The sequence below is a fragment of the Hylobates moloch genome, unplaced genomic scaffold (assembly GCF_009828535.3).
Source record: "Hylobates moloch isolate HMO894 unplaced genomic scaffold, HMol_V3 SCAFFOLD_15, whole genome shotgun sequence".
Taxonomy (NCBI): Eukaryota; Metazoa; Chordata; class Mammalia; order Primates; family Hylobatidae; genus Hylobates; species Hylobates moloch.
In genome coordinates this window covers 5,426,600-5,440,193 of record NW_026652290.1, presented here as the reverse complement: position 1 = coordinate 5,440,193, position 13,594 = coordinate 5,426,600, and the positions used below count along the sequence as shown (strand labels likewise).

The window sequence follows — 13,594 nt, the reverse complement described above, 5'->3', positions numbered from 1 at the left end:
CTGCCTCCACCCACCCCGCAGAGCCCTGGCCGGCCTATTCCTTTTATCTGGTCCCCTCCACTGAGATCTCCATGTGCCTCCCCTGCCCCTGCTCTGGGGCTCCAGGTTCATCCAGCTGTCCCCGCTGGCTCTGTCCCAGCCACTGGATGTGCTAGCTGGCGGGGCTGGGCAGGAGGCCAGAGCTCTCTGCACTGCCCGGGAGTGGCACCGTACTGGCGGCTCCCAAGAGGGTGCCCTCCCCACTGCCTCAGCCCTCCCACAGTCCAGCCTGGCTCCCAACATGCTGTGTGGATGCAGATAGGAGTCTTCCCTCGGTGCATGCGTGGGCAGGGGCCTCCTCCAGCGTCACCCAGGCACTCTGCCAAGAGAGCCCACCCAGCCGCCCCCTGGGCTGGACCTGACCCTCATCTGGCACCCAGGCGGTGCCCTTCCTCCCTGCTTGGAGCCCCGCCCAGCCTGAATCTGCCTCAAGGCCATCAGCCTTTCCAGCGCCCCCAGCATCCTGATACCCAGGGTTCCTACAGCCACAGGACATACATGGAAAAGGCCAGGCCCTGGGGTGGTAGAAGCGGGGGCCAAGCCATGCATCCCCGTCTGCTCTGGTTCGATTCATCAAACCCACGCCCTGTGTGTGCTAAGAAAAGAACGAGATGATCCCAGGAGCCAAGCCAGGTTCACCACAAACAAGTCGCACTAGAGCAGGCTGGGTCTCTTTGTGACTGACTCCAGTAGACACAGCTCATCTGCTCAAACCTCTGGCAGCCTGTGGACAGACAAGGGGGTCTCATGGTGAGCCTCAGAGGTTCATCCCAGAAGAAAACCAGAAGCAGGAGGGTCAGACGCACAGATAACACAGCTTGGGGACGGACCTAGCGCTCTAACTGAACAGCAGAACTGAGGCCACAGGCCTCCTGGACATCTGGGACCACCAGACACAGCCTACCAGGACACACATAAAGTCTTCCTTCGCTCGGCAGACATTTGCAGAGCACCTGCTGTGTTCCAGGCACTGAATTGGCACTGAGGCTACAAAGAAGAAATGACCCAGCCCTGTCCCCTGGTTCCTGCCACGCAAGGACAGGAAAGTCAGAAACAGAGGCTGGCTTGGGTCTGGCTTGCCCATGAGAGTCCACGGACCATGGAGAGAATCCACGAGTGAGCAGCAGCTGCTGAAAAGGCAAATGCTGCATCCAATGAAATACTCTCTGACTAGGAGGATGGGAGTCTCACCACTCAGTCATCAGCCTCCAGAGCCTCCCAGGAAGCGTGTCCAGGTGGGAAGCACCCAGAGCCCAGGGGATGGACAGACGGCCTTGACCTTCCTTTCTTCAGGCTGGGGTCTCTCAGGTCTGGCAAAGGGTTCAGGGTCGTGATCTGCAGATCTTTCATCCAGGGACCCAGAGGAGAGAGTCATTCTCCATGACCTGCACCCAGGGCGGGGCTGCAGGCGGAAGTTATGGCATCAGCATCGTGCCCCACGAAGAACAAAGACCTGGGCCGCCTCGGAGGCCATGCACTCCCTGACCTTGGAGTATTTGTTCACACGGAGGCTTCCCACCTTGGAAGGCAGCTGGAGAGGGTGTTCTAGATTCCAGAAGCTCCTTCCTCCCAGAGGCTGCCCGGCATTCACAGCTGAAGGCCGAACGCCTCCCTGCTGGCTCAGGTGTCCCCAGGCCGTCCCTGGGTCATCAGCAGGGCCCTTTCAGCTCACTCGAGCCTCCCCGTGGCCCTGCCCCAGGCAGCCTGGTATTGTGGTCTAGATCTTCGGGATAGGAAGTGGGGTGCGTTCAGAGCTTTGGTCCAGACCTGCCTAGGTCAGAGTGTCTGCCTGAGCTCCCGGGGCACTCGAGGGCCCGTGTGCAGCCACCAAGTACCCTGGTCTCTTCCTTCCCCACCATCCCTGAAGTCCTACCCAGGGACCCCCCCCCCCCCCGGCGAGAGTCTGCTGCCCAGGTTGGCACAGGTCAGGGCACACAACCCCCTGGACGCTTCCTGGACCCAGACTCCGCCCAGAGGCCACTGGGGCTTCCCACCCTCTCCCCCAAGGGGACTTCCTTCTGCTGGTGAGCATGGGCTGCCCTGGCAGGTGGTGGGGCCAGGGCCCGTGGAAAGGGGGAGCTCGGAGCGCCTGTCCAGCCCCCACATCACCCGCCCCACTGGTAGCTGTGGCAGGGCCAGCCCCTAGACGGCAGAGTCTTGTCCAGGCCCAGGGGCCCACACAGGCAGCCTGTTCCATTCTAGGACCTGGAGCTGATGGCACCGATGGGAGAGAGCAGTGGCCCCTGCAGCCCATCCCCCTGCCTCTACCTCCCCCTGCAGCCCATCCCCCTGCCTCTACCTCCCCGTCTCCTCCACCCCAGGACCCTCAAAGACAGGCTGGGCCCCAACTCGGAAAGGCTTTCCTGGAATTTCTGGAACCACGAGGCCTCTTCCTGCCCCTCCTCCTGTCAGGAGGGTTTCCAGCCAGGAATTGGTGGGAAGTCCGTGTTCATCGAACTCAGCGCCTTTCCTGACACCTCCACCACCCAGGTCACCCCCTAAGCCCTAGTTGCAGAAGCACAGCTGACCCTGCAGAGAGAAACATGGGGTTCCTGGGGGCCACCGGTCCCTCACCGACACTGAGACTCCCACCCCACAGAAGGCAGAGCATGACCTGATTTTTGTGGTCTCGATGCCCTCGGGTGGGTCCCGACCACCCCCAGTGACTTTCCAGCTACATCATTCCCCAGGAAGCCTCCTCCCCTCTGAGCAGGACACTTCTTTTCACCGTCCAGAAATATGGAGGCTCCTTCCTGGTGGGGCAGGAGTGTGTCTGCTCATCCGTGATGAGAAGGGACATGTGACAAGAACCCACGAGGGGCAGGCGCACCTGCACACAGGCTCCGTTTCTCTCACCTCTCACCACGACGTCACCTGCCTTCTCTGGACAAAAGCAGCACAGGATACAGAGTGCGATGAAGGGCTGCGGAAGGACCGGGGGGACCCCATCTCACTACCTTGAGCCACCCCCAGGGTCTGTGTTCCCCAGCAGGGGTCACCCTCTGGAGCATTTATTCACTCAGGGTCTTGCAGGTGCCAGCACTGTGGGCCCTTGGGAGTCACACACTGTCCTTGTGCTCAAGGGACCCTCAGCTTGCTAACGGGCCGGGCACGTTGGCTCACGCCTGTCACCCCAGCACTTTGGGAGGCCGAGGCAGGTGGATCACGAGGTCAGGAGTTCCAGACCAGCTTGGCCAAAATGGTGGAACCCTGTCTCTACAAAAATACAAAAATTAGTCGGGCATGGTGGCTCGCGCCTGTAATCCCAGCTGCTGGGGAGGCTGAGGCAGGAGAATCACTTGAACCCAGGAGGTGGAGATTGCAGTGAGCCGAGGTCACGCCGCTGCACTCCAGCCTGGGCGACAGCAAAACTCTGAGAAAAAGAGAGATTAGCACGCAGATAAAAAATGCCAAAGCACAGAGGGTCACTGTGGAGGGCCAGCCAGGAAGAGGGAGACGGGATGAGACTGGTGTTTTCCAGAGCCCACATGGGCTCCTCCACCTGCCACAGGGGACCCCACGTGGGCCGTAAGGGCCTGATGCCTGAGGGGCCGGCACCTGCCCCACTGCCTGCTGGGAATCTGGGCTCTGCACCCCTGGCTTCACTGCAAGCATAGATGCCTGTGCCCAGGTCCCTGGAGGCCTCTCTGCCCAGTGACCTGCAGCCCCAGGATGAACCTCCGTCCTTTCTCCCGTCCGTCGGGCCTGAGCCTCCTCTCGGAAACTCCTGCGCTTGCCCTGATCTTCCATTTGGACCACCTCATCTATAACTACAGGCTTCACAGTCTGGCTGAGGCCCTGTCTCCTCAGCCAGGAGCTGCAGCCCTCGGTCACTGTGTTCTGGGCTCTCACGGCTTATGGAAGGGGTGAGGGGTAGGCCGTGGCTGGCCGCTGGCCTGAGAAAGGCAGAAGAGAGGAGGCGCTGGTCCCCAGAGCAACGCCACAGTGAGGCTCAGCTGAGATGCCCCTACCCAGGCTGGAAGGTGGGAATGGATGAGGCGTCAGTCGGCTGCCTGTGCCACAGTGCAGAGGCCAGAGCAGGGGGGCTTGGAATCCTGTGTTCCTCAAATGCCACGTGGGAGCCGACAGCTCCACCCAAGGAGGGGCCACCAGTGCCACCAGGCTCTGAAGCAGACACTCCCAGTGGATAGGTTGAGACCACACACAGAGAACCCCTCCTCCAAGGCTGACTGGCTGCCCACCAGGGGCTCACCAAGGCGCGTCCTTGCCTGAGTGCCCAGGAGGTCTTTGGAGGAATGAAGGGAGACGGCGCTGTCGAGGAAGGGATTTCCAAAAATCGGTTCATCTTGTGCCGCAGCAGCACAGCTTGGTTCCGTGCCAACAACAGCCTCTGGGTCCCACCTGCTGTCCAGGGTCTGCCTAGATCTACCAGACCTTGCCCAGGGCTCATTCCCTTTGCCTATCTCTGTACCAAGCTTGGGGAGCCCAGGCGAAAGTGGGTGCAGGCTCCTCAGAGGATGTGGAGAGTGGGAGATGCTGTGTGGCATCTAGACCCCCACCCTGAACTTGAATGGGCTGGGGAGGTGTCCATAATGGCTGGGCCAAGATAGAGCTGGGGAAGGATGCAGAAGCAGGACCCCCAACCTAGTCGGGAGGGAAGGGCAGTCCTGTTCTTTCCTCTTTCCCTGCATTTGAGAACAAGAAGCAAAGATGGCTTTTTGTTTGTTTTTTTGAGCGGGGGGAAGAAAGCCCCTGAGAAAGTTGGAAAGGCGGTGGAGGCTGCTGGACCGCTACAATCAGCGGTGGGAGGGCCCCCATCCCCCAGCCCGGGGCAGCCCGTGTGCAGTCATGCTCGGGGCTTCCCTGCACACTTGACAGTTTCACAGCCATTGAACCCACTTAGCCTCTGCCCAGGCTGAGCAGGGATAGAATGGCTGCTTCCTCACCTGTGTCCTGGCCCCACTCATGGCTCCTCCCACTCACACCCCATCACCCCATTCCTCCCGCCTCATCCTCGGCTGCTCCCCTTTAGGACTTTGGGGTGGATGCCCCAGCTCCTGTGGGTGGGCGTGGGGTCAGTTCCCGCCATCGTGGCCACCCTGGCGTGGTGACCACCACCCTCTGCTGCTCAGAGGCCAGAGCTGCGTGCCCCTATCCAGGCTGGAGTCCTGAATCTGGGATGACTCAGTCACCTGAACCCAAGAGCAGCAGAGGGCACGGGCGCATCCCTGTCCACCGAGGAGGAAGGACCCACGCCTGTCCAATGGGAGGGTGGGGCTCAGACCTCCATAAAGATCGGCAGATGTTTGGACTGTCTCACCTTGGTTCAGCGGTAAGGTCGTCCCCTCCAGAGGTCTAGCACAGGCTTGCTTTCTGCAAGAAAACTTGGGACCCAGGAGGATGGCAGCAGAACTGGGAAACTAGGCTGCTGGGCATCTCCAGTTCCCCAGGCTTGGATGCAGGAGCCCCCCACGTACCCCCGTGGAGCCAGAGTCAGCTGCCTTGTGTTGCCCGTCACTGGGGACCTGATGCCAGCCAGACCAGGAGTCTCCGGAGGCCTGTCGTCCACCCTCCTGGCCCTGCCAGCTGTGCCCACCATGGATGCCTCCATGCCAAAGCTCAGCCCCCACTGATGGGTGTGGCACATGTCAGGGAACCCCAAGGAGCAGCCGCCCAGCTTGCCCAAGCCTGAGGGCTCATGCCCTCCGAGAGCCGTGGCCACTTTCCACCTCTTGGGGTCCTGTGGGAGATGCGGGATCCACCCGTAGCCTCACACCTTGGGAACACGTAGAGCTCAGAACACACGCTCGCCGGAATTGGGACAGCACACCACATGGCGCGTCTGCTGAGACAGGTCCTGCAGTGCATGCCCAGGTGAGCACCAGGACGGCGGTTCCCACGCTGTGGGGTGTGTGCTGCATCCTCACTTTTCAACTCGGGACAGAGCTGCATCAGGAACATGGACAAATGTGCTCCACAACCCTACAGCCCTCGAGACCCCACTCCCAGCCTGCCTCACTGCCAGTGCTAGGGGCTGTCGCCAGGGAAGAAGCTGCAGCACGGGAGAGGCTGTGTCCTCCACCACCCTGCGCAGCCCAAGAAGTGGTGACTTCCCCTCTGGTCACCTAGGGGCACCTGCTGCCCTGGAGCCTGGTCGGAGGCTTTCTGGCCACATGCAGAAATGCAGGGGAGCAGCCTGTCCTTCCAGAAAGGACGACCAGGGTGGCCGTGCAGGGGGCGTGACAGCCAGACAGCCACTCAGACAGGAGTCAAGGGACCAAGCTCTGGTCACTTAGCTGCAGTGTGACCTTGGCACAGCTCTGCCTCTCTGGCTCCATTTCCTCTGCTGTGGGCCAAGGCCTCCGGCACTGTGACCCCAGGCTCCCCACTCACCGTCCTAACTCAGCATTCCTTTGGTTGCCCGCGACAGATGCCCTCCGGAAAGTGGCTTCAGCAGCCAGGTGCTTCGCCTGGCTGGAGATGCGTGGGAATGGCTCTCTGGGGCCTCTCTTCTTGGCTTTTCTCCTCTTGCTCCCAGGCTGGCTGCCTCTGCTCCACAGGCCACATGGAAGACCATGCTACCAGCCTTCCATTTGTACCGACTGCAGTGTAGGCCTCTAAGGGACCCCAGGCTCCTCTACTGCCACTCCAGAAAGGATCTAGATGGCTGGAGCCAAGACTCTCCTACCTTCAGCTGGCGTCCAGTCCCAGAAGGCAGTTGGCCTCTGAGGAGGGGTTCTCCGTGTGTGGTCTCCAGCTGTCCACTGGGAGTGTCAGGAGGCCCAGAGCCAAGGATTCAAATGCAAAGGGTGTATTTGGGAGATGATCTCACAAAACCCCTAAGGGGCAGCATGGAATTGAGGCGGGAAGGCGAAGGAAGCCACTAAAGGTACATTGTCAGCCTGCTGTTCCCATGGGCCGCTGAGCTCAAATTGCTGGAGGAAGTGTGGACAGTGAGAGCCCCTCCAAGGCACCCCGTGGGAGCTGGAGCGTGCACCCACCACCTGTGCCTGTCGCCACCGAGGGACTCTCCTGCACCCTGGTGCTCCTGTGCCATCCACCCACCTTGCCAGTGGGCTGAGCGGGAAAACAAACAGCCTGCGAGGCTGGCACCTGCAGTTTGGCTGCATCCACGGAACTGGCCTGTAGGGGCCCTTGGGCCTGGGCCCAGGTCGTGATGAGCTAATGGCCGCCTCGGACAGTCACCCGTGCATCCACCTGGCCGATGCTGATGAAGCACCCGCCACATGCCTGGAGTTCCTGCTCTGTGGATACAGCCAGGACCGAGCCAGACTGAAGGCAAGCCTTGCCGTGAGCTCGTGGCCAGTCCGCTGGAGAAGACCACGCAGGAAAAGCTTCACACAGGCCGCACTGCGCTGCCTCGGGCGGCACCCCTGCCTTCTCACAGGGAGCTGGGGGCCGGGTGGCTTTTGTTGCCTGAGACCCAAGTCTTTGGGAGCCCATCTGCCCACCGGTATTTGGGTCCAAGTGGGGGCTATAGAAGACTGGACTTGGCCACACCCTCCCTTGGGAGAGGCTTCTGGAGGTGAACCCCAAAGGTTCTGAGTGGCGGCAGCAGGCTGGAATAAGTAGGAGCATGGCAGGGATGGGGGACATGAAGGGGCAGCACCTTCCGACAGGCGGACCCTCGGGCCAGGCCGACATCTGTCTCCAGTTCACCACTTCATCATCAGGACTTGAAAGCCAGTGGGGTCCTCAGGCTCCCAGAACTGCCTTGAGATGTCAGTGGGGCCTAAGAGACCGTGGGGGTTCAGCCTCTGTGGACAGGCCTGGGCTGCAGGAGCGGGGAACAGAGCAGGCCAGGAGGCCTTGCACTGGGATGGCAGGAGGGAGGCGGCCTCACCTGCACAGTTTGGGCAGAGGCCTAGAGGTGGGGCCTCTTTGTGTGAGGTGCCCCTGTGCTGTATCTCATGGGAACCGTCTGCCCAGATTCTGCCAAGGATCCCAGCCCAGGGATGGGAGAGGCCCAGAAGGGTGGTGGCGAATCTGGCCTTTAGACTCTGCCGTCCCTTTAGCAGAGGGGATGGGCAACCCCGCACACAGAGGCAGCCTCCACAGCCCAGTCCTCTCCCTGCAGCAGACAGACGAGGCGGCACAGACGGACAGCCAGCCGCTCCACCCCTCCGACCCTACAGAGAAGCAGCAGCCCAAGCGGCTACACGTCTCCAACATCCCCTTCCGGTTCAGGGACCCTGACTTACGGCAAATGTTCGGGGTGAGTGTGCGCGGCCCCACCCATGCTGCCCTCCACACCTGCCCCAGCTCCAGGGTGGCGCCCACAGGCCCTGCCTTCCTGCCCACACCTGCTCCCCCGGGTTTCCTGCCTCCCACTGCGCAGGGAGCCTCCGGGGCCCCAGGATTCCTTTCCTCCTGGGCCCAGCCCTGCCCTGACCTGAACCTGCTGGGACGGTGGCGGGGAAGAGGAAGGCCTCAAGCTGAGGAGTAGGGGGATCTGTGGTGGCTGCCCCTCAAACCCCACCCCTCCTGCTCCCGGCCAGAAATCCACCCATGGCCCCCAGACCACCTGAGCTCAGGGGTTTCCTAGAATACCCTGGGACCTCGCAGCCAGTTTGGTTATGACCGCCCTGTTCCCACATTCTGGCTCCTGTCTCCTCGCAAGAGGGAGCCCGGGCTCCCAGGCCTGCCCTGGAGGGGCAGCTCGGCCTCCCATAGAGCAGCAGCCCCAGCCCTGGCCTTTCCTGTGTGCCTGGGGGCCGGGCAGTCAACCTCTCTGGGCCTGTGTCCCCCGGGCCCCCATGTAGGGAACTTGGAACTGGATGCACAGTCGATGGGAAGTGAAGCCCGTGCTGGACTCCGAGGGCCTGTTCCGGGTTTTGCACTGTAGGCTTCAGCCCCGTGGGGGGGTCACTGTGAGAACGTGCAGGGCTGCCCCTGGGTCACTTTGTTGTTATTGGACTTGAATGCGCCAGGCAGGTGTTGATGCCTGCGGGGGGCTGGGGCTGCCGGGTGGTGGGTGAGCGGCAGCAGCTGGGTGGCTCAGCCCGGGCTTCCAGGCCTGCCCTGGCCACAGAGGACCACGCAGCCTGGCCGTGTTTCTTCCCTCCCTCCAAACTTCTCTTCCGCCTGCCTGCCGCGGTGCCCACCCCGCCTCTGCGGCGCAGGTAGACCAGCCTCTGGCTCCTGAATCCCAGCCTCTCTCCTCATGCCACCCTGACCCAGCTGGGATTTGCCAGGCAGACCGGAGGCACCCCTGACAGCCCCAGGGTGGAGAGGTCCCCCTCCACCTACCCCCTGACGTGAGCCCTAGAAGTCCACTCCCTGTCTCAGGAGCCTGGCCTGGTTGGATTTGGAGTTTACACTCACTGGGGGGCTGGCATGACTTAGAATCATCAGATGGCAAGGACTGTGTCCCTTCTCGACTCTGGGTCCTGGGCAAGCTGCCAGATTTCTCTGGGCCTGGGGCTGCCCCTTAATAGCAGCTGCCATTTTGGAGCTCTGGCTGGCTGCCCTCAATGGATGGCATTTTGGAGCTCTGGCTGGCTGTCCCCTGCAGGGGACCTGTTTACATACACTCAGTCCCTGCAGGACAGGGGTACCATCCCCTGTCAGCTCCCCGAGTCCCTACAGGACGGGCACCATCCGCCATCAACTCCCTGGGTCCCTGCAGGATGGGGACACTGTCTCCCGTCAGCTCCCTGGGTCCCTGCAGAACGGAGGTTACTGTCCCCCTCTTTTCAGCACCTAGCAGAGTTGGGATTTCATTGCTCTCTGGCCCCTCTGGGCCTTGCTGCACCCCCCGCGTCCAGGACTGTGTGGAGGTGACTGGGAAACCCCCATCAGTTGCCTGCACTGCAGGGTTCAGGACAGGCCCCCTGGGGACCTCAGAACTGTTGTTCGGGGCCATTCACAGGCTCATGGTCTCAGTACCAGTGAGAGAAACAGGGCTACCCCACGGGGACTGTGCCCAACAATGGGAGGGAAGAAGGCAGCTAGAGCGTCATGGCCCAGCTGGCCCGAATGTCCTGCACAGGCAGAGCCTGGGTTCAGGTCACCGTTGCTCAGCACCCCATGCCAGCACAGCCCCATGAGAGGCTGTGCAGGGTCCCAGGGGCCTGGGCAGAAGACCCTCCCTCTGCTTCCCTCTTCCCCTCACACCCTCAACCCCATTTTTCCCCTGCCCAACCTCCTCCCCATCTCAGGGAGGCCTGAGGGTCCCATTTCCCAACCAGGGATCCTGATCTCCAGTGGCCTCAATCTCCATTTTCTGACCCCAGCACTTTCTCTTCTCTGTGGCACTTTGTCCCTAATGGGCACTCATGTCCCTCTGTCTCCCTCTCCCCCATCCTTTAGAGAAGGGTCTCAAAGCAGACCTTTACCCTTTAGTGTGAATTAGGGGTGGCGATCGTGCCTTGGGTACCCTGTCCCCACTGTAACCCTTTCCAAGTGGCCAAGTCCTAGCAGAGTGAGGAGGGGACACTGGTGATGTGCCTACCCCCATCCCCAGCTGGCAGCTGGAGTTAGTGTCCTGGCAGGAAAAGCTCCCCGAGGCAGAAGGGAGACACGGGCCTCCAGGAGAGGTTGGGAGAGCTGTCCCTGCCCCCACACCACACCAAGGACCCTCTTGGTGATGCCTTGGGCACCCTATCCCCACCGTCGCCTTCTCCAAGGGGCCAAGTCCCAGCTGCTCCATGGCCAGGGGTGGGAGGGGTCCCAGGTCTCCTTTCCCAAGCTGGGGGCCCAGGGCAGAGCACAGGCATGAGCGTCTCAGGAGTAGAGCGGGCGGCCGGGCCAGCGGTCTTAACCCGCACTTTCCTGTCTGCCCCACTCCCTCTCTGTCTCTGTCTCTGCAGCAATTCGGAAAAATTTTAGACGTGGAGATCATTTTTAACGAGCGGGGCTCCAAGGTGGGTGCCGCACGGAGCTGCCGCCTTACAGCGCCGGCTGTAGGTCCCGCCAGGCTAACGTGTGAAATGTGCGTTTCCTTCCTGGAGAGCTTCGCGCCCGAGGACCCCTGAGCGACACGGGTGCTTGTATTCCCCGCTCTTCCACCCCCACCCGCCCCGCCCCCACCCCAGCTGTCTGTGTTGTTGCTGCCGCTGCCGCTTTTTCTTTCTGAGCCACCAGGACCTCTTGCCTGCACCCCAGAGCCCTGGGCCCCAGGCCCGGGCCCCACCCCACTGAACGCTCACCCCAGGGGACCACTGGCCTTGAAGGAGGGGCTACAGAGAAGGCAGGCTGGGGAGGGTGTCCGGCGGAGACAAGCCCTACTCCCCTTCCAGGAAGGCACGACCCTCTACCCTGGGCTCCGAGGGTGGAGATGGGGTGGGCTGCCCCTGCAGGTCCTGAAGCCCAGCCTGGGCCCCCCACCCCAAGGTGGGGTTCAGGGGGCAGGCCTGGCCTGTGGTCAGGTATGACGTCTCTTATGTGGCTTTGGCCTGTCCCTTTGGAGATGCCGGGTGATCAGCTCAGGCTGGGCTCAGGCTGGGTCAGCAGCTGCCCCCCTGGGGCCCATACCCCTCCTGGCACCCTGCCGGTGGCCCTAGGACAGACCTCTGGGCTGCCTGCGTCTCTGCCTCAACTCACCTGACTCAACCCCTTCTCTCTCTCCCCCCTCCCCTGCCCCCCTCCCACTCCTCTTCCTCCTCTTTCTCGCCCTGTGTCCTCCTCTCCATGCCTGTCCTTCCCTCTCCTCTGCTCACAGGGTTTTGGGTTTGTAACTTTTGAAACTAGCTCAGATGCTGACCGAGCCCGGGAGAAGCTGAATGGGACGATCGTAGAGGGACGGAAAATTGAGGTGCTCAGATAAGTGTACTACGGCAGGGATGCCCCAAGATCGCCCACCTGCCCCCCAGCTCCCCCAACCAACCAGCCCCGCCACTGCCGCACCCTTCAGAGAGCCTGGCCAGGGTCCCCGGGGTGGGAGGAAGGGTCGTACTAAGGCCAGGGTCACTGGCTGCCGGCTGAGCCCTATCACCTGTCACCCCTTCAGGCTCACCCGAGGTCCCCTCTCCCCTGCCTCTTCCCTCCTTTTCCTAGGAGAGGCCCCGTCCCCAGCCAGACACTGGAGGAGCCCCAGAAATCCTGTATTTGGGGCTGGGCAGCCTCAAGGACCATGGCCAGCCCACACGGCCAAGGAGCCATTAATCCCCAGACCCTGCTCACCATGGAGCAGCAGCTGTCCCCAACCTGTCCCCACATGGCCCAGTCTGGGCCCTGCAGTTTGTCCCCACCTTGGCCCCACTCCACCCCTTGTTTGGGTAGAAGCAGAGGCAGCAGCGGCAATGGCCAGGGCAGAGGAAGAGCCCAGGCCCCAAGGAGGAGCAGGGAGAGGGGGCTCTGGGTCCCTCCCTGACACCCACCCCGCTCTGTCCTCTCCTTCCCTGCTCCCCGGGGGTCCACAGTGCCAGTGGGCTGTGTTCCCTTGCTGCGGCCTGGGTGTCTGGAGCTGGGTCCCCCAACAGGCAGGGCAGCCAAAGGGTGGCTGGAGGAGGACTGGGGCCAGCCACCAAGACAGAGCCCTCGGGCAGGCAGTGAAGGGCCTGAGAGGAGGTTTCCAGACTTCTGAAGCCACTGGCTTGGCCAGGCTGCAGCCCCATGCCCTCAGGGCTCACACGGAGGACGCAGGGGAGGCAGAACAGCCCAGACCCCTTCCTGAGACCCATCACCCCTGCTGTTCTCGACTCCCTTCCACACATGCCTCGTCTTCTCCATCCCAGGCTGCCTCTGGACAGCCTCACTCAGGCATATGTGTAGAAAATAGGTGACTTCGTGGCCAGAGCCCCCCTCCCTGTCAGCCTCGTCCTCCAGGGGCACACGGGCCCCATCAGAGACCTCTGTACTCTGCAGCATTGAAGGCTCTGGCCTCGTGGGAGGGGGCACCATCCAGGAGGAGTATGTGGCCATCTTGGTACCCATGCCTAGGTAGGCCTTGGCAGCCTCAGGGAGGACGGGGCATCCTGGAGTCCAGCCTCTTAGCTGGTTCTGGTCGGAGAGCACTTTGTGGGGAGTCCACCAGGGAGCTTCTCCAGCTGTCCTGGGGTGCCTGGGAGCCTGGGGCTGGGTTTATGGGAACAGCCACATGAAGAACACAGGCCAGCAGGCCTGGGTCTGGGGTCCTGGGCCAGGCGGGGCTTTAGCCTGTGCTGGGAGCAGTGGGGGCCAAGGCTCCCGGAGGGCAGGCAGCATGGTGGAGAGAGGAGGCCGGGGCGGGGGGTGCCAGGGGGTAGGGGGGCAGGGCGGGGAGGAGTGGCCGGTGGGTCTTCCAGGAGGCTAATCCTCCCTCTTCCTCTCTCTCCTTCCCTCTTTGGACAGGTCAATAATGCCACAGCCCGAGTCATGACCAACAAGAAGACGGGGAACCCCTACACCAACGGTAAGGGGCAAGGTCCTCCCACGAGGCTGCTGGGGTCACTGGTTGGGACAGAGGCCCTGGAGGAGCTGAGGCTGCTGCAGGCTGACCTTCCTGGATCCTAGGCAGCCTCGGTCCCCAGTGTCCCAGCCCTGGGGCTGCTGCTCTGCTCCCGGTCAGAAGCAGGTGGGGCAGAAGAGGCAGGAGGAGAGCTGGGGGCCACTCACCTCCCTCATGGCCCTGTACAATCAGCCATAGCTGGAG

The 13,594-nt window shown here is 62.3% G+C and overlaps 1 protein-coding gene across 10 annotated transcripts in view; it reads left to right on the top strand.

The window, feature by feature from the left end:
• RBFOX3 (RNA binding fox-1 homolog 3) overlaps nt 1–13,594 on the top strand; it is a 519,235-nt gene that overhangs the window by 493,889 nt on the left and 11,752 nt on the right. For 8 of the 10 annotated variants that reach the window (XM_032178875.2, XM_032178879.2, XM_032178882.2 and 5 more), the window contains 4 exons: nt 8,099–8,236; nt 10,833–10,886; nt 11,684–11,776; nt 13,294–13,354. In XM_032178875.2, coding sequence (XP_032034766.2) covers nt 8,099–8,236; nt 10,833–10,886; nt 11,684–11,776; nt 13,294–13,354 — 346 coding nt within the window. The remainder of the gene's footprint in view (nt 1–8,098; nt 8,237–10,832; nt 10,887–11,683; nt 11,777–13,293; nt 13,355–13,594) is intronic. The other 2 variants (XM_032178874.2, XM_032178878.2) reach the window with 1 other exon arrangement.